This window comes from Chiloscyllium punctatum, chromosome 2, assembly GCF_047496795.1.
Source record: "Chiloscyllium punctatum isolate Juve2018m chromosome 2, sChiPun1.3, whole genome shotgun sequence".
In the NCBI taxonomy this organism is placed as follows: Eukaryota; Metazoa; Chordata; class Chondrichthyes; order Orectolobiformes; family Hemiscylliidae; genus Chiloscyllium; species Chiloscyllium punctatum.
Window position 1 is genome coordinate 92,440,070 of NC_092740.1, and position 19,084 is coordinate 92,459,153.

General features: G+C 41.7%; 1 protein-coding gene across 1 annotated transcript in view; it reads left to right on the forward strand.

Moving 5' to 3' along the window:
* Positions 1-19,084, forward strand: part of LOC140486527 (solute carrier family 28 member 3-like) — a 226,467-nt gene that overhangs the window by 36,845 nt on the left and 170,538 nt on the right. The window contains exons 5-6 of the mRNA XM_072585796.1: positions 6,402-6,591; positions 14,111-14,255. Of these exons, the coding sequence (XP_072441897.1) occupies positions 6,402-6,591; positions 14,111-14,255 (335 nt within the window). The remainder of the gene's footprint in view (positions 1-6,401; positions 6,592-14,110; positions 14,256-19,084) is intronic.

The following is a 19,084-nucleotide window of genomic DNA, read 5'->3' on the forward strand; positions in this document are numbered from 1 at the left end:
CCTCATCTTCCGCCTCGGAACACTTCAACCCCAGGGCATCAATGTGGACTTCAACAGCTTCCTCATTTCCCCTTCCCCCACCTCATCCTAGTTTCAAACTTCCAGCTCAGCACTGTCTCCTTGACTTGTCCGGACTTGTTGAACCTGCCTATCTCCTTTTCCACCTATCCACTCCACCCTCTCCTCCTTGACCTATCACCTTCTTCTCCTCCCCCACTCACCCATTGTACTCTATGCTATTCTCTCCACACCCCCACCCTCCTCTAGCTTATCTCTCCATGCTTCAGGCTCACTGCCTTTATTCCTGATGAAGGGCTTTTACCCGAAACGTTGATTTCGCTGCTAGTTGGATGCTGCCTGAACTGCTGTGCTCTTCCAGCACCACTAATCCAGTATTTGCTTTCCAGCATCTGCAGTCATTGTTTTTACCTCAGTGATATTCAAAATGTCTTCTCAAAATACAGTTAAAATAGCAAAATCTACAGCCTCTGATTTGGATGTACTGTCGCCAAATTTACAGATAACACAAAACTGTGGGAAGGCAAGTAGTGAGGATGATACAAGGAATGTAAAAAGGGTTATCGATAGACTAAGTCAGCTAGCAAAAACCTGGCAGATAGAATTTAATATGAATATGTGAGTTTGTGCACTTCGCAGAAGGAATATAAGAGTTAAGGATGTCTCAAAGTGGTTAAAACATATTGTTAAAGGGAAGAGTGAGAAGCCACAAGTTGTTGTACATGTTAGTAGGAACGAAACAGTTAGGAAAAGAGCTAAGTTTTTGAGGAGTTCATTTAAGAGGTTTGGTAGGTTAAAAAGCAGAACCTGGAAGGTAATAATCTCTGGTTTACTCCGGGTGCCATATTCTAATGAGAATAGGAATAAAAAAAAAGATAAATTACTGGCTGAAGCGATGCTGCAATTTGCAATTTTTGGATCAGGATGGGCAGCATGGTGGCTCAGTGGTTAGCACTGCTGCCTCACAGCGCCAGGGTCCCAGGTTCGATTCCAGCCTTGGGCGACTGTCTGTGTGGTGTTTGCACATTCTCCCCGTGTCTGCGTGGGTTTCCTCTGGGTGGTCCGGTTTCCTCCCACATTCCAAAGATGTGCAGGTCAGGTGAATTGGCCATGCTAAATTGTCCATAGTTGTTAGGAGCATCTGTCAGGGGGGGTGAATTACTCTTCAGAGGGTCAGTGTGGACTTGTTGGGCCGAAGGGCCTGTTTCCACACTGTAGGGAATCTAACCTAATCAATCTCTTCTGGGGCAAAAAAAACCCCTGCTGAAAAGGGACAGGTGGGAGATGTGCTAGTTCTATTTTGGGAGCCTTTAAGCTGGGTGAAGCAAGGTGGAAGGTTCCTAAGTAGCAGAAAAAATAAAAAGACAGATAAGAATGATTCTGAACCAGAAAAGAGCAAGTCAGTTAGAAAAGGCAGATGAATAAGTCAGTGGTGCGTGTTTGGAATGAGCTGCCAGAGGTCGTGGTGGAGGCTGGTACAATTACAGCTTTTAAACAGTATCTGGATGGGTATATGAATAGGAAGGGTTTAAAGGGATATGAGTTGAGTGTGTGTTGCTGGAAAAGCACAGCAGGTCAGGCAGCATCTGAGGAGCAGGAAAATTGACATTTCTGGCCGGAGCCCTTCATCAGGAATGAGGGTGGGAGCCTCGTGGTTGGAGAGATAAGTGGGGGCTGGGAGCCTCGGGGGTGGAGAGATAAATAAAAGTGATATGGGCCAAGTACTGGCAAATGAGACTAGATTAGTTAGGAGATCTGGTTGGCATGGATGAGTTGGACCAAAGGATCTGTTCCGTGCTGTACATCTCTATGACTCTAAGAGAAAGAGGTAACTTTGAAGGATCTGACTGCATTTATTTCAATGCAAGGGGTCTTATAGGTAAGGCTGATGAATTCTGGGCATGTATGGGAATGTAGGACTCGGACATAATAGCTGTGCACAGGCACCGAGTATATAGGTGGAGAGATAATGGCCTGTGTGCTTCCTTCCACTTCACCTGATGAAGAAGCAATGATTTCAAATAAACTTGGAGGACTATAACCTGGCGTCGTGTGACTTCTGACTTTCTCCACCCTAGTCCAACACCAACACATCAACATCATGGCCACTCATTTAAGACAGAGGTGAAGAGGATGTTTTTCTGAATGTTGAAAATTTGTGGAATTCTTTCCACAGAGAGACGGCTTGCACCTTAATAGATCAGGGATCGGCATTCTGGCAGGCAGGTTTTCTGCTGCAACACCGCTACATTTAAACTAAGTAGCGGGGGGGAGGGGACAAGCTGGATGTTTAAAAAGGAATTTGAAGGGGTAGTTAGAACAAGAGAAGTCAAGAAAGACAACTGTATCAAGGAGGCAGAAAACTGGAAAAGGCATCATGCTGTAAAGTTGAGTGAAAAAAGGGTTGAGGGGAAGGGTGAGAGCAGTAACAAATTAAAAATTCTATATATGAATGCACGAAGCATTAGACACAAGGTGGATGAGCTTGAGGCTCTTTTGGAAATTGGCAGATACGATATTGTGGGGATAACTGAGACGTGGCTTCATGGGGACAGGGCCTGGGAAATGAATATTCAAGGCTACACGTGCTATCGTAAGGACAGACTGACGGGCAGAGGGGGTGGGGTGGCCTTGTTGGTAAGGGAGATTATTCAGTCCCTTGCGCGGGGGGACCTAGAGTCAGGGGATGTAGAGTCAGTGTGGATAGAGCTTCGAAACACTAAGGGTAAAAAGACCCTCACGGGAGTAATCTACAGGCCCCCAAACAGTAGTCTGGATGTCGGATGTAAGTTGAATCAGGAGCTGAAATTGGCTTGTCGCAAAGATGTTACTACAGTTGTTATGGGGGATTTTAACATGCAGGTAGACTGGGAGAATCAGGATGGTATCGGGCCTCAAGAAAGAGACTTTGTGGAGTGCCTCAGAGATGGATTTTTAGAGCAGCTGGTGCTGGAGCCGACCAGGGATAAGGCGATTCTAGATCTGGTATTGTGTAACGAACCAGAATTGGTCAGTGACCTCGAAGTGAAGGAGCCATTGGGAAGTAGTGACCATAATACATTAAGCTTCAATCTGCAATTTGAGAGGGAGTGGGTACAATCTGAAGTGACAATATTTCAGTTGAATAAAGGGAAATATGGAGCTATGAGGGAGCAACTGGCCAAAGTTCAATGGTTCAATACCTTAACAGGGAAGACCGTGGAGGAACAATGGCAGATATTTCTGTGTATAATGCAGAAGTTGCAGGATCAGTTCATTCCTAAAAGGAAGAAAGATCCCAGGAGGAGACATGGGCGGCCGTGGCTGACGAGGGAAGTAAAGAAACATATAAGGTTAAAAGAGAAAAAGTATAATTTAGCGAAGATAAGTGGGAAAACTGAGGACTGGGAAGCTTTAAGAACAACAGAGGATTAGTAAGAAGGAAATACGCAGAGAAAAAATGAGGTACGAAGGTAAACTGGCCAAGAATATAAAGGAGGATAGTAAAAGCTTTTTTAGGTATGTCCAAGGCAAAAAAATGGTTAGGACAAAAATTAGGCCCTTGAAGACAGAAGCAGGGGAATATATTACTGGGAACGAAGAAATGGCAGAGGAATTAAATGGGTACTTCAGATCTGTGTTCACTGGGGAAGACACAAGCAATCTCCCTGAGGTAACAGTGGCTGAAGGACCTGAACTTAAGGGAATTTATATTTGCCAGGATTTGGTGTTGGAGAGACTGTTAGGTCTGAAGGTTGATAAGTCTCCGGGACCTGATGGCCTGCATCCCAGGGTACTGAAGGAGGTGGCTCGGGAAATCGTGGATGCGCTGGTGATTATTTTCCAGAGTTCAATAGAATCGGGGTCGGTTCCTGAGGATTGGAGGGCGTCTAATGTTGTGCCACTTTTTAAGAAGGGTGGGCGGGAGAAAGCAGGAAATTATAGACTAGTTAGTCTGACCTCAGTGGTGGGAAAGATGCTGGAGTCTATTATAAAGGATGAAATTACGGCACATCTGGATAATAGTAACAGGATAGGACAGAGTCAGCATGGATTTATGAAGGGGAAATCATGCTTGACTAATCTTCTTGAATTTTTTGAGGATGTAACGCGGAAGATGGACGAGGGAGATCCAGTGGATGTAGTGTACCTGGACTTTCAGAAAGCTTTTGATAAAGTCCCACACAAGAGGTTAGTGAGTAAAATTAGGGCGCACAGGATTGGGGGCAAAGTACTAGATTGGATAGAGAATTGGTTGGCTAATAGGAAACAAAGGGTAGTGATTAACGGCTCCATTTCGGAATGGCAGGCAGTGACCAGTGGGGTACCGCAGGGATCCGTGCTGGGACCGCAGCTTTTTACAATATATGTAAATGATATAGAAGATGGTATCAGCAATAACATTAGCAAATTTGCTGATGACACAAAGCTGGGTGGTAGGGTGAAATGTGATGAGGATGTTAGGAGATTACAGGGTGACCTGGACAAGTTAGGTGAGTGGGCAGATGCATGGCAGATGCAGTTTAATGTGGATAAATGTCTGGTTATCCACTTTGGTGGCAAGAACAGGAAGGCAGATTACTACCTTAATGGTATCAAATTAGGTAAAGGGGCTGTTCAGAGAGATCTGGGTGTTCTTGTCCACCAGTCAATGAAGGCAAGCATGCAGGTACAGCAGGTCGTGAAGAAGGCTAATAGCATGCTGGCCTTCATAACAAGAGGAATTGAGTATAGAAGCAAAGAGGTGCTTCTGCAGCTGTACAGGGCCATGGTGAGACCACACCTGGAGTACTGTGTACAGTTCTGGTCTCCAAATTTGAGGAAAGACATTCTGGCTATTGAGGGAGTGCAGCGTAGGTTCACGAGGTCAATTCCTGGAATGGCAGGATTGCCTTACACGGAAAGACTGGAGCGACTGGGCTTGTATACCCTTGAGTTTAGAAGACTGAGAGGGGATCTGATTGAAACGTATAGGATTATGAAAGGACTGGACACTCTGGCAGGAGGGAACATATTTCCGTTGATGGGGGAGTGCCGAACCAGAGGACACAACTTAAAAATACGGGGTAGACCATTTAGGACAGAGATGAGGAGAAACTACTTCACCCAGAGAGTGGTGGCTGTGTGGAATGCTCTGCCCCAGAGGGCAGTGGAGGCCCAGTCTCTGGATTCATTTAAGAAAGAATTGTATAGAGCTCTTAAAGATAGTGGAGTCAAGGGGTATGGAGATAAGGCTGGAACAGGATACTGATTAGGAATGATCAGCCATGATCATATTGAATGGCGGTGCAGGCTCGAAGGGCTGAATGGCCTACTCCTGCATCTATTGTCTATTGTCTATTGTCTATTGTTGAGGCCTGAGTGCTAAATATATTTAAGGCTGGGATAGACAGATTTCTAATCATAAAGGGAATCCAGGGTTATGGGAATAAGATAGAAAAGTGGATTTGAGGATTATCAAATCATCCTTGATCTCATTGAAAGATGAAGTGGACCTGATGGGGCAAATAGCCTACTTCTGTACCTATGAGAAAGTGAGCACTGCAGAGCTGAAGATCAGAGTCAAAGAGTGTGGTGCTGGAAAAGTACAGCTGGTCAAGTAACATCGGAGGAGCAGGAGAATCGACATTTCGGGCATAAGTCCTTCCTGATATGGGCTTGTGCCCAATACGTCAATTCTCCTGCTCCTCAGATGCTGCCTGACCAGCTGTGCTTTTCCCGCACCATACTCTTCCATTTCTGTATCTATGTTTTACGGTCTTTCCTTTTTTATTAAGTTATTTCTTACCTGATCAGCATGAAAGGCATAGTTACATCATCAACTAAGCGACATTGGTTTAGGCTGAACATTTGGTGCTGAAAATGTGTTGCTGGAAAAGCGCAGCAGGTCAGGCCGCATCCAAGGAACAGGAGAATCGACGTTTCGGGCATAAGCCCTTCTTCAGGAAATGAACATGGGGTGCTGTCTACCATCTTTAGCAGAGTTTTTGACAGTGTAGAAATTAGGAAACTCCCTGTAGATTTGATGCTAACCCCAAATTGGACTTTAGGATTTGTTGTTAGTGTAGTGAAATGTAACAGCTAATTTGCAAACACAGAGATTCCAAATGCAACAACAAGACAAATAATTATATCAATTTTTCTGAAGTTTGTTAAGGCATAGTTGTTGGTCAGGGCATTGGGAGAATTCCTCCTTGCTTATTTCACTTTTAAAAGTGCAAATTAATCTTTTAAACCACCTGAAATAGATTCATGTCTCTTTTGAAAATTAGCAATTCACACAGTACAATGTTCCTTCGGTATTAAATTATAATGTAAGAATGTCTGCTCAAGCATTTGAGTGGGACCTGAGTCCCTGGTAGAGTTGTATACATGAATTTAAGTATATTTCATTTATTTTGCAGGGTACTTTTGCATGGTGATTGCGGCATGTATTTTGAACTTTCAAAGAGCTCTTGGACTTCTTATTTTAACACTGATTGCCATTTTCTTTTACTTTTGGGATATGCTTATTGAGAAGTATGAAGATACAATTGCTGAGTTTATTTCTTTACATAGCAAATTCATCGAACAACACTGGATTTTATTCAAAATGTGAGTAAAGCATGTATCTAGACATCCATATCAATTCAATTGAGTTTATTCTTTTTATACAATTTATGTATTTTTATGCTTATCCATCTTAGTGTCAGTATTTCATTTTTAACTTTTTGTATAATATGCATCCAGTCTTCCCAAGGGCTTCATAGGCTGACGAAATGGTGAATTTGTCCACCATTTCTCAGTTGCAGGCAGTTAGGTGTTGCAGCCGCACGGGTCTGGCAAGGAGTGGTGTTGGGCCTCATTGTAGTCCGGTGCCAGTGAACGCTGTCACGCTGACTTTGTAAATTCTAGTGGGATCAAGGATTGAGAACATGTGGGTGCAGTCTTGACATTTGTGCCAGTGTATTCATAATAAACTTAGAATGTGTTCACAGCATTATGTTTTATAACATTAGTATAGCGGCTGTAATTTTGTAATGAATCATCTGGGTGATCCAAATTAAGGCCCTGTTGTTAATGCACACGACTTCCTGACTCAGTATGAAGCTTGAGAGAGTCACCGTGATGATCTCCAGAAGTTATTTTCCAGAGGAGAGCACCTCTTTCTATGTTTTTTATACTAAAAATATTGTGGATATCTGCAATCAAGCAAGCTAACAAAAGCATGTGTTATGTTGATCCAAAAAGGAGAGAGATAAATAATTAGTTGAATGGTGCTTAAGATTCCTCTGAAGTTATATGATCAAATACCATACATATATGATGTTCTGTAAAATTGACCCTCTGGAAAGACAAGTATTGATTATTTAAGACTATAGTGTAAGATGGTGTTGCAATGACTGTATAAGATTGTGTAGAGGAGATGTGGATTGATTAAATATTCTAGAGAGATTTATTTCATTCATCTGCAAGGTATGGCCAAACCAACTCGACCTCAACCTTTCTGTGGCAGAGGATGCCACGAGCTCACCACTTTCTGGGTGAAGAGATTTCTCCCCATTTCAGTTCTAAATGGCCTCCCATGTGACTGTGACTCCTAGTTCTGGAGTTGCCAGTCATTGGGAACAGCCCTTCCTGATGAAGGGCTTTTGCCCGACACGTCGATTTCGAAGCTCCTTGGATGCTGCCTGAATTGCTGTGCTCTTCCAGCACCACTAATCCAGAATCTGGTTTCCAGCATCTGCAGTCATTGTTTTTACCCAGTCATTGGGAACATCCTTCCTTCATTTACCTTGTCTTGTCCTCTTGGAATTTTAAAGCTCTCTGTGAGATTCCCCTTAATTCTTCTCAACTCCAGTGAACATAGTCCTAGCTGATCCAGGATCTTGTCATATGTTAGTACTGTCATCCCAGGAATCAATCTGATAAATGTTTGTTACACTCCCTCCATAGCCAGAACATGCTGGTACAGATAAGGCAACAAACTGTACACACTACTGCTGGTCTGATCAAGACCCTGTACAGCTGAGCAAGGATATCTTTGTTCCTGTACTTGAATCCTCTTGCTATGGAAGCCAACATACTATTTGTCGCCTTTACTACCTGCTGCACCTGCATGCTTGCTTTCAGTAAATGGTGTAAAACGACGCCCAGTTCTTGTTGCATCTCCCCCTTTCCTAATCTACTACTATTCAGATAATAATCTCATCCTTGCTTTTGCTACCAAAGTGGATAACCTTATATTTATCCACTGTATACTTCATCTGCCATGCACTTGCCCCACCTATTCAACATGTCCAAACCACTAAAGCATCTCTGTTCTCACAGTTTGCACTCCCAACCAGTTTTATGTCATCTGCAAGTTGATAGTTCATTTAGTAACTGAGGTCCAAGCATTGGACTTTGTGGTTCACCACTAGCCATTGCCTGCCACTTGGGAGATTTATTCCTAATGTTTGTTTCCTGTCTGCTTTAACTTCTCTATCCATGTCTACCCCAATTTCTTGAGTGAGACGTTATTGAAAGCCTTCTGAAAGTCCAAATAAGTCACATCAACTGCCTTTTCCTTATCAAGTCTACTAGGTACATCCGTGAAACATTCCAGCACATTTGTCAAGCATGATTTATCTTTCATGTACTCATATTGACTCTGTCCAATTCTGTCACGGTTTTCAAGTACATTGATGTTAAACTTTTTGTATTGGATATTGGGATTTTCCTGAACAGAGATTGATATCCCATCACCAAGACATCCTTTATTTACATGTGCGCACCACACTGGCTGTGGCTCGCCAGCTCGACATTAGTCCCCTGAAATCATGAGACTCTGAGTCCCCTGTTTATAGCTATCAGCTAGGGCTCCCTGATTGGCCCAGGTTAACAACGTTCAAGGATCTTATAATCAATAATAACCATTTGGTTCTGATCACTATACCCAAGTACCAATGTTGGGCTAACCAGTCTATAATTCTATTTTCCCTCTATCTCCTTTTTTAAATGATAGGGTTACATTAGCTATCTTCCAAACAATAAAATCTGTTCTAGAGTTAGTAGAATCTTGAAGGATGACCACTAATGCATCCACTGTTTCTGGGTCACTTCCTTAAATACTCTGGGATGTTGATTATTGGCCTATTGGAATTTGTTGGCCTTTAATCCCATCAATATCCCCAACACCATTTACCTACTAATACTGACTCTCTTTAGTTCTTTCCTTTAACTTGAGTTTATACTCCACAACATTTTTGACATGTTGTTTGTGTTTTCATTTGTAAGGCAGAGCTAAAGTATGTATTGGGTTTGTTTGCCATCTCTTGTTATAACTTGCCATGTTTTTGATTACATTTGTCTTCATTAATCTTTACCTCTTCATGTATTTGTAGAAACTTTTACATTCAGTTGATACTTGCCTCATAATTTACTCTTGTACTCTTTTCAAACCACAGCTCTCCCCACCCCCCCACCCACAGCCAGCCGCAACAACCACCCCAACCCACACAGTCAATCTCCCAATCCTCAGGTCTGCTGCTTTTTTTGATCTGTTTTTATGCCCCTTTCCTGAAATCTGCCATCCAAGTAGTGTGGTTAGGGAGGGAGTTTCTGTATTTTGACACAGTGACAGTGAAGGAACAGTGGTATAATGCCAAGACAGGATAGTGTGTGTTTTGAAGGGGATCCTATAGATAGTGGTGTTCCCATGTATCTTCTGCCCTCGTTCTTCTAAGTGGTGGAGGTCGTGGACTTGGAAGCTACAGTCTAAGGAGCCTTGGTGAAATGTTGCAGTGCATCTTGGGGGCACACTACCTCCACTATGTGTCAGTTGTGGAGGGAGTGAATGTTGAATGTCCCAAAGGAAGAGGGATTGCTTTGTCCTGGATGGCTTTTTAAATATTATTGGAGCTGCAACCATCCATGAAACTGGAGCATATTCTATTATCCTTGTGATTTGTGTCTTGCAGATGGTGCATAGCCTTTAAGGACTCAGGAGGTGAAATGCCTACTGCAAAATTTCCAACCTTTCTCTTGTAGCTGGTCCAGTTCAGATTTTGGTCAATGGAGATTCCGAAGAAATTGATGGTGGGGAATTCAGTGATGTTATTGGCATTGTATGTTACGAGATATAGACTTTTATATCTACCTTCCCTTGTCTATCAAGTTTACTGATAGCTATCGATATCAATAACTCAAGGCTGTCAAAACAACAGGATATACACGATTGTTCTTTATTGAAGCAAGGTACACTCCAAAAATAGTACAATAATACTAATACATGATAAGCTTACTCATATAATGCTTGCAGTCACACATGAACTGGTTTACATGGACTTGTCCAAGGATCAGACCAAAACAGGTCCAGCCTACTCTGTCTCAATCTCCAGTCGTTGATCAGACACCTCCTAGTCTTCAGCTAGCTAACTATCGATCTGAGGCACCATTTTTTGACTCCATCCAAAGAAGCAACTTGTATGATAAAACATTAACACTGTCCAGTTTTGAGCAGTTAATTAGCATTGGCAAACATCATAAATGTACCATTGTGAGGTATTCTTCCATTCCTTCAAACTTTTGCCTGTTTTCCTTGAAAAGAGGGTTATCTTTTGATTTTTAACAAACCTTGACCTCAGGTAAGCTTGCTCATGATTGCTGCAGCTTTTGTGTTATCTAATTAATCAGATGATATTTGCACAACATTACCGTACGATCAACTGCATCTTGTTTTACAAACAAATGATCAATCATATCCAATGCACTGCATCTGGTTTAAATCAGAGCTTCAGTCAGATACAATGTGTCTGCAGTTTGCTTCATCACCTGCTGAATTACAGCACTTTTTAACAAGCATATTTCTTCAGAAAACATGCAAAATGTTAAGAAATGGCCCAGTGATCTTTCAAATTATTAGGTCACCCATCCAACCTTTCAATCGTGTAGGCTTCAATTTTTTTTCTCTTATTTCAGCTAAGAGAATAAAAGCTGAATTCAGGATGAGATTATTGACTTGTAACGAGTACAACCATTTTCCTTTGTGCTCGGACAACTCTAGTCAATGGAGAGTTTTCCCTATGATTGTGATTGTATCCGGTTTTGCTAGGGCTCCTTGATGCCATACTGGTTGAAAGGTTAGCTTCATATCACTTCCTGTCTTGTGTTCAACTGTTTTGTCCACGTTTTTAGATCAAGGTTTTAGCGAGTTCAGGAGCTGGCGAACCTGATGAACCCAAACTGAATGTCAGTGAGCAAGTTATTGCTAAGTAAGAGCCACTTAATAGCACTGTTGATGACACGTTCCATCACTTTTCTGATGATCACAGTGGGGAAACAGGCCCTTCGGCCAACAAGTCCACACGTTTCGAAGAGTAACCTACCCAGACCCATTTCCCTCTGACTAATGCACCTAACACTATGGGAAATTTAGCATGGCCAATTCACCTGACCTGCACATCTTTGGACTGTGGGAGGAAACCCACGCAAACATGGGGAGAATGTGCAAACTCCACGCAGGCAGTCATCCAAGGCTGGAATTGAACTTGGGACCTTGGTGCTGTGAGGCAGCAGTGCTAACCACTGAGCCACCGTGCCACCCCACATTGTTGGGTAGATGCCAGTGCTGATGCTGTACTGAAACAGCTTAATTAAGGCTGCAGCATGCTCTGGAATATATCTTCGGTCCTATTGTTGAGGTCCACAACCTTTTCAGCATCCAGTACCTTTAGTTGTTTTTTAATATCATATGTGAAATGAATCAACTGCATGCTGGCAGCTGTGGGGCTGGTACCCTCAGGAGAATTCTAAAATGGATTGTCCACGGGGCACTGAGGCTGAAAATGCTTTAACCTTGTGTTTTCCACTGATGCACTGGGCTCCCTCACCGTTAACAATGGGGATATTTGTGGAATCTCCTCTTCCAGTGATTTGACGAATTATCCACCACTGCTCATGACTGGATGCAATGCAACGGCAGAGCTCAAATCTGATTTGTTGGTTGTGGGATCATTTAGTTTGCCTATCACATTCTGATTCTTTTTTTGACAAAGAAATAATCATGAGTTGTAGCTTCAACAAATTGACATCTCACTTTTGGGAATGCCTTGTGCTGCATGTGGCAAGTCTACCTGAACTTTGCACTGAATGAGGATTGATTCACTGGCTTGTTAGTAATGGTAGAATGGGGAGATGATGTTTGAATACAATTCTGCTGCTTCTGACAGCCACAACTGATAATGGATGCCCAGTTAGGTTTATTTTGTATCTTTCCCATTCAGCAACTATCAGACAAAAGAATGGATGTTGTCCTCAATCTGAAGAAGGGACTGTGTTTCCACAAGACTGTTTGGTGCTCCTTTTTACAAATGCTTTCATGAACAGATGTGTCTGCAACAGATAGATTTGTGAGAATGAAGCTAGGTACATTTTTCTGTCCAACTGCCATAAGCCCAGTCCAGTAGCCACATCCTTTAGGACTTGACCAGCTTGGTCATTTGTGGTGTTGCTGAACCACCCTCGGTGATTGAAGTTTCCCACCAAGTGTATATTTTGTGACCTTTCTTCTCTCCAGTGTTCCTCCAAGTGGTGTCCAATGTGGAAGAGAACTGATTCATCATCACAGGGAAGGAGACAGCAATAGATGATAATCAGCAGGATTACTCTCATTTTACTTGATGCTATAAGACTTCATGATGTCTGGAGTCAATATTGAGGACTCTCAGGGAAATTCCCTTGCAATTTTATATCACTGTGCCACCACATCTGGTGGCTCTGTTGGGTCAGAGCATACTCAGGTGGTGATGGTGGTATAGAACAGTACAGCACAGTACAGGCCCTTCAGTACACGATGTTGTGCCAAGCATTTATCTTAATATAAGATCAAGCTCAACCAAACAACTCCCAATTTACTGCCATCCATTTGCTTGTTCTACAGTGGCTTAAATATCCCTAATGTCTCTGAATCTACTACGACCACTGGCAATGCATTCTACGCACCCAACACATGAACCTACCTCTGACATCTCCCCTATACCTTCCTCCAGTCACCTTAAAATTATGACTCCATGTGACAGCCATTTCTGTCCTGGGGAAAAGTTTCTGGCTATCTACTCTATCTATGCCTCTCATTACCTTGTATGCCTCTATCAAGTCATCTCTCTTCTTCCTTCTCTCCAGTGTGAAAAGCCCTACCTCTCTCAACCTCTCTTCATAAGACAAGTCCTCCAATCCAGGCAGCATCCTGATAAATCTTCTCTGTACCCTCTCTAAAGCATCTACATCCTTCCTATAGTGTGGCAACCAGAACGAGACACAAATTACAGTGTGGTCTAACCAGGGTTTTATAGACCTGCAGCAAAACCTTGAGGCTCTTAAATCCCCCTGTTAATGAAAGCCAAAACTGGAATACTCATTTTCACGGAATCGTATTTTATAGATAATATCAGGCTGTAGTTTGACAAGTATCCCAATTTTGCTACAAGCTCCTAGATGTTAGTTTAGTAGAACTTTGTAGGGTTAACAAGGCTATTTGTGACTTTATTGTTTCTGGTGCCTTGGTCTAAAAGGGTGTTAGTCAACCAGATAGGTTTTTACAAAATCGACAATATCTTCATAGTCACCACTGGTGTAGCTTTTAAGGTTTTGTTAAGGCAATTCAAATTTCACCATTTGTTGAGATGGAACTTGAGCGTTAGCCTGGGCCTCTGGATTGCTAATCTAATGACATTGTCACTATATCATCACCTCCCTATAATTTCAGTGGCAATTACATATTTGTATTGACCTTTCCCTCTAAAAATTAAATTATAGATTTTATTTATTTGTTCTTAGAATGTGAATGCTTTTGGGAAAGTCAAAAGTTTTTGCTCTTTGAGAATTGCCCTGAGAAAGTGACAATGAGCCTTTTCCTTGAACCACTGCAGGCTTTGTGGTACTGGTGATCCGAAAATGGTTTTAAATTTGGAACTTCTAATTTTGCATAAGTGATAGTGAGGCAACAGTGATATTTGTCCAAGTCAAGATGACGGCTTATGTGGAAGGGTGTTTTTCCAACTAATAGAATAGCTACAGTTTATTGGTTCCATAGAATGATTAAGTTGACTAAACCTAAGATTTCTTCAAACTATTGTATTTTCTTTTACCTCAGACTACTATATATGATTCTACTTGTACTAGTTGTACTTTGGCTTATTCTGGACACAGCTAAGCAAGGCATGAACCAGCTAATTTCTGTTGTGGGACTTCTGTTGTTTATTTTGTTCTTGTTCATCTTCTCCAAACATCCAGATAAGGTAAAGACAGTATTTTTTTCCTTCATTATTTTTTATTCTTGCCGAGTAAATAAATAATAGTTTGAACAAGTTATTTCAGAAAGGCTGTAAGAAAAAGCCAGGAGATTCTGATGGACAGTATTTACATGCATTTGGAAAGGACCGATTAGGGATCGTTAACATGGCTTTGTGTGTGGAAAATTGTGTCATTAACTTGATCGAGTTTTTGAAGAGGTGACAAAGAAGATTGGTGAAGACAGAGTAGTAGATGTCTGTATGGACTTCAGGAAAGTATTTGATAAGGTTCTGTGTGATAGACTGGTTAGTAAGGTTAGATTGCATGGGATCAAGGGGGAACTAGCCGGTTGGATACAAAATTGGCTTGAAGGTGGGAGGCAGGTGGTAGGGCATCGCTTTTTGGATTAGAGGCCTGTGACTAGCAGTGTGCCACAGTTGGGTCCACTGCTTTTCATTAATGATATAAATGATTTAGATGTGAGTGCAGAAGGAGGCATGGTTCATACATTTGCAAATGGCACCAAAATTGGTGGTGTAATGAACAATGGTGAAGATTATCTGAGAGTACAATGGGACCTATATCAGATGGACAAATGGGAGAAGGGTGGCAAATGGAGTTTAATTTAGATAAATGTGAGGTGTTGCATTTTGGTAAGGGAAATCAGGGCACAACATATTTGGTTATTGGTAGGACTCTGGGGAATGGTGCCGAAAAAAGAGTCCCGGGGTGCAAGTACATAGTTCCTTGAAAGTGGAATCCCAGATACACAGGATGGAGAAGAAAGCATTTTGAACCTTTGCCTTCATTGGTCAGAACATTGAGTATAGGAGTTGGATATCATAGTGCAGCTGTACAGACATTGGTGAGGCCACTTTCAGAATACAGCGTACAATTCTGGCTGCCCTTCCATAGGGAGGATGTTGTTAAATTTGAGAGGGTGCAGAAAAGAATTCCAAGAATTTGCCGGGATTGGAATGTTTGAGTTATGAGGCTGAATAGGCTGGCGCTTTTTTCCCCGGCGCATTGGAGGCTGAGGAGTGACCTTATAGATGTTTATAAAATCATGAAGGGGCATGGATACAGTGAATAACCAAGGTCTTTTTCCGAGGATGGGGAGAGTCCAAAACTGGAGCCATGTTAAGGTGAGGGGGAAAGATTTAAAAGTGACCTGAGGGGTAACTTGTTCACACAGAGGGTGGTGCATGTACTGAATGAGATGCCAAAGCAAGTGGTGGACAGCAGGGCCTGTTTCTCTGCTCTATGACTCTAAGTAGACTTTAATTATATCTTTCATTTTTGTTCCTTATTTTGGATATCTTTGTCCAAATCAGTGCAACAGATCTGAAGTTAATTATGATTTTAAAATAATGTTTCCACGTCATTCAAAATGGTGAAGTTTTATTCTTAACCAAGATGCCAGTGCCAATTCTGTTGAAATCAATGGAAAGGACATAGATGCCTTTTACAATTGTTAGGTGATCCACTCTGTCAGGGTACCACCCAGCTACGGAGGTTAAAAAGGTATCTCTCTCATGTTAAGGAGTTTATGTATCAAGTTGGTTAGAACTAGAGAGGTGTTTCCGTAGTCACTGGAATGAGTACTGCATGATATGTTGCCTTCCTTGTGCCATTGTAAAGGAAGGAAGGAAAATTTCTAAAAGTTTTTGCAACTAGAGATTCCCAGATAGTATTCCCTGAGGGAATATTTTCTGATCATCTACTTTGTAAAGCCACCTGATTTTGTAATATCACCTCTCATTTTATCTAAACTCAACCATTCATCACCCTTCATCTTGGGAAATAGCCGAGTGGAACTTCTCTGAAATGCTTCCAATGCAAGTAACATTTTCCTTAAGTAAGGAGACCAAAGGAGAACACAGTACTCTAGGCGTGGTCTCACTAATGCCCTGCAGCATTGTCTTAAGACTTCCTTAATTTTACACTGTACCTCCATTTGCAAGGAAGACTGAGGTTCCTGCATACTAATCGTTTGCAAATCGTTTATCATGGTGTTCTGTTTCCAAAATATTTGCCTATAATACAATTGGTTCCTTCAATACTGTCATTTTTTTAGCAAGGAGAGACTTCCCCATTTCTGTTAAGTGATTCTGATCAGGGCTGTTTCAAGCATATGGAGCCAAACTTCTATTTTAGCAGTTCTCTCATAGTGCAGAACTGTTGGGGGAAGGCAGACCATGCACACATTTTTCACAGCAGTCAATGGGTCCTTCAGTCGGGGAAGGGGCTGCAGACCTGGAGAGACAGAAGGGTCCATTGGGTCTAGAGTAAGGTAGGGATGTTGGGTCAGGATCGGGGGTGTAAGTTGTTGAGAGCAGGGATAATTGGGGATGTGTGAGATAAGTATAGGGTACAAATTCTCTGGAATCCTTTGTATGGTTCCAAGCATGGAGGATTACCCAGCAGAATTTTATTTCTTTTTATAGATATTTTTATTAGAAATTTAACATTTTTTCAAGTTTACAAAAATAAACAAAACTCTCAAATACAAACATTGATATACAATTAAATCAAATTTACAATAGCCAAAATTTAACAAAAGAAAAAAAAAACGAAAAAGAAAAAAAAACACAAAACGCAACTGTCTACTAATCTAACCTACAACTCACCAGAGTGTATATTTAAGTTTCTTACATGCTCGGAATGTGTTAACATCAAATGTAATAAAACCCATATTCGTGAGGGATTCCTCTCCTAAGGGGCCCCGGACCAGCCAGGTTTGTAATCTCAATTAAATAAAAGCCCTTGTTAGGAGAGCCGAAATATCTGTATTTATGTAATTCAAAAAGGGCTGCCATATTTTATAAAATAATTCGGTCTTTCGGTGCACCATATTTGTAAGGAAGTCAAGGGGAATACATTCCATAATTAATCTTTGCCAATTTGAAAGTCCAGGGGGGCCCTCAGCCATCCAGTTCACCAAAATATTTTTCTTTGCACAGAAAGAGAGAATAGAAAATAGTCTCTTCCCGTACATGTCCAGGGAGGGAAAGTTCGAAAAGCCCAAAAGGAGAGATACAGGGTCCACTTTAATTTCCGTTCCCAAAATTTCTGTCAGGGTACTTGCTACTTTAGTCCAATATCTATGGATCTTATGACAGGTCCATAGGCAATGTACAAGAGTGCCCACCTCTATTTTACATTTGGGACACATTGGAGATGCTCCTGCCTTAAATTTGGCCAATCGAACTGGTGCTATATGGGTCCTATGAAGTATCTTCAACTGGATAGCCTGGGTTCTGTTACAGATAGTAATTCTTCTAGCGTTTTCCCAAATATCATTCCATATTTCTATAGAGATTTCTAGTCCCAAATCCTGATCCCATGTTTTAAGCAGATTGTCCATATCTCCCGATACTTCATCATGTAGTAAATGATAAATAGTACTGACGGAAGATACCCCCACTGGTCGTAGGACACTACATTCTCTATCTGATTTATAAAGACTATCTAATAACGTAGTCTTCTGTATATAGTCTCGAATTTGGAAGTATGGAAAGAGGTCTCCATTAGGTAATCTGAATTTCTGATGCAGCTGTTCAAAAGACATCAGGACCCCATCCTTAAATAGGTCCCCTAGACATGAGATTCCCCTGGATCTCCAGAGTTTAAAAGTGGCATCTGTAAACCCCGGTTGGAATCCTCATGCTCCCACTATCGGTGCATAGGGGGATGTTTCATGTGAATTACCCTCATTTTGCTGCATTATATTCTAAGCCTTGATTGTGTTTAGTATTATAGGGTTTTTACAGTGATTTGTAATGATTTTCCTCTTGTCTGAAAATAAAAGGTTAATAAGTGGGTATTTTACTTGAGAGGCCTCGATGTCCAACCAGATTGATTGTGGATCAGACAAGACCCAATCAGCTATGTAACTTAATAGGGAACTTAACTGATATTTCCTAAAATCTGGGAAGTCCAATCCTCCCCTTGCCTGTGGAAGCTGTAGCTTCTTCAGCTTAATGAGGGGCTGTCTATGATTCCAGAAAAAGGAACTCAGCCAGCCATATAATTTACGTAGAGCCAGCCTCGGCAGCATCACCGGAAGCATTCTCATAGGGTATAGGAGACGGGGCAGGACATTCATTTTAATTAGTGCTATTCTACCCAACCAGGAAATTGGAAGGTCTCCCCATCGCTGGAGGTCCTGTCTTATCCTTTCCAGTAAATGCACAAAATTAGCCTTATACAACTGACCAAATAATGGGGTAATAAAAATGCCTAAATATAAGAAGCCCTCCAGGGACCAACGAAATGGAAAAAGGGATCCGTCCACTAAGTGGGGTATTATAGCAAGGCCACCCATTGGCATAGCTTCCGATTTTGAAAAATTAATTTTATAGCCTGAGAATGCGCTAAATGTATTAATAACTTGGATTAGGCGAGGTTCAGACATCAGAGGATTACTGAGGAATAGAAGAACATCATCTGCATAAAGGGTAATTTTATGTTTACCTGTACCAATCCTCGGGGCCGTTATTTTAGGATCAGCTCGTATAGCTTCTGCTAGTGGTTCAATTATTAGCGTAAATAGCAATGGCGAGAGAGGACATCCCTGACGCAGCCCCTATCCACACTGAAGCTATCTGAACCTAATCCATTGGTAATCACAACTGCTTTGGGATCACTATACAATGTTGAGACCCATTTGGTAAACACCTGTCCAACGCCAAACCTTTCCAATGTGTAAAACAAATATGACCATTCAACCCTATCAAATGCCTTTTCCGCATCTAATGAAACTATTACTCCTGGTATCTTTCCCTGATGACAGGCTTGAATCATATTCAAAACCTTTCTAATATTATTGGAT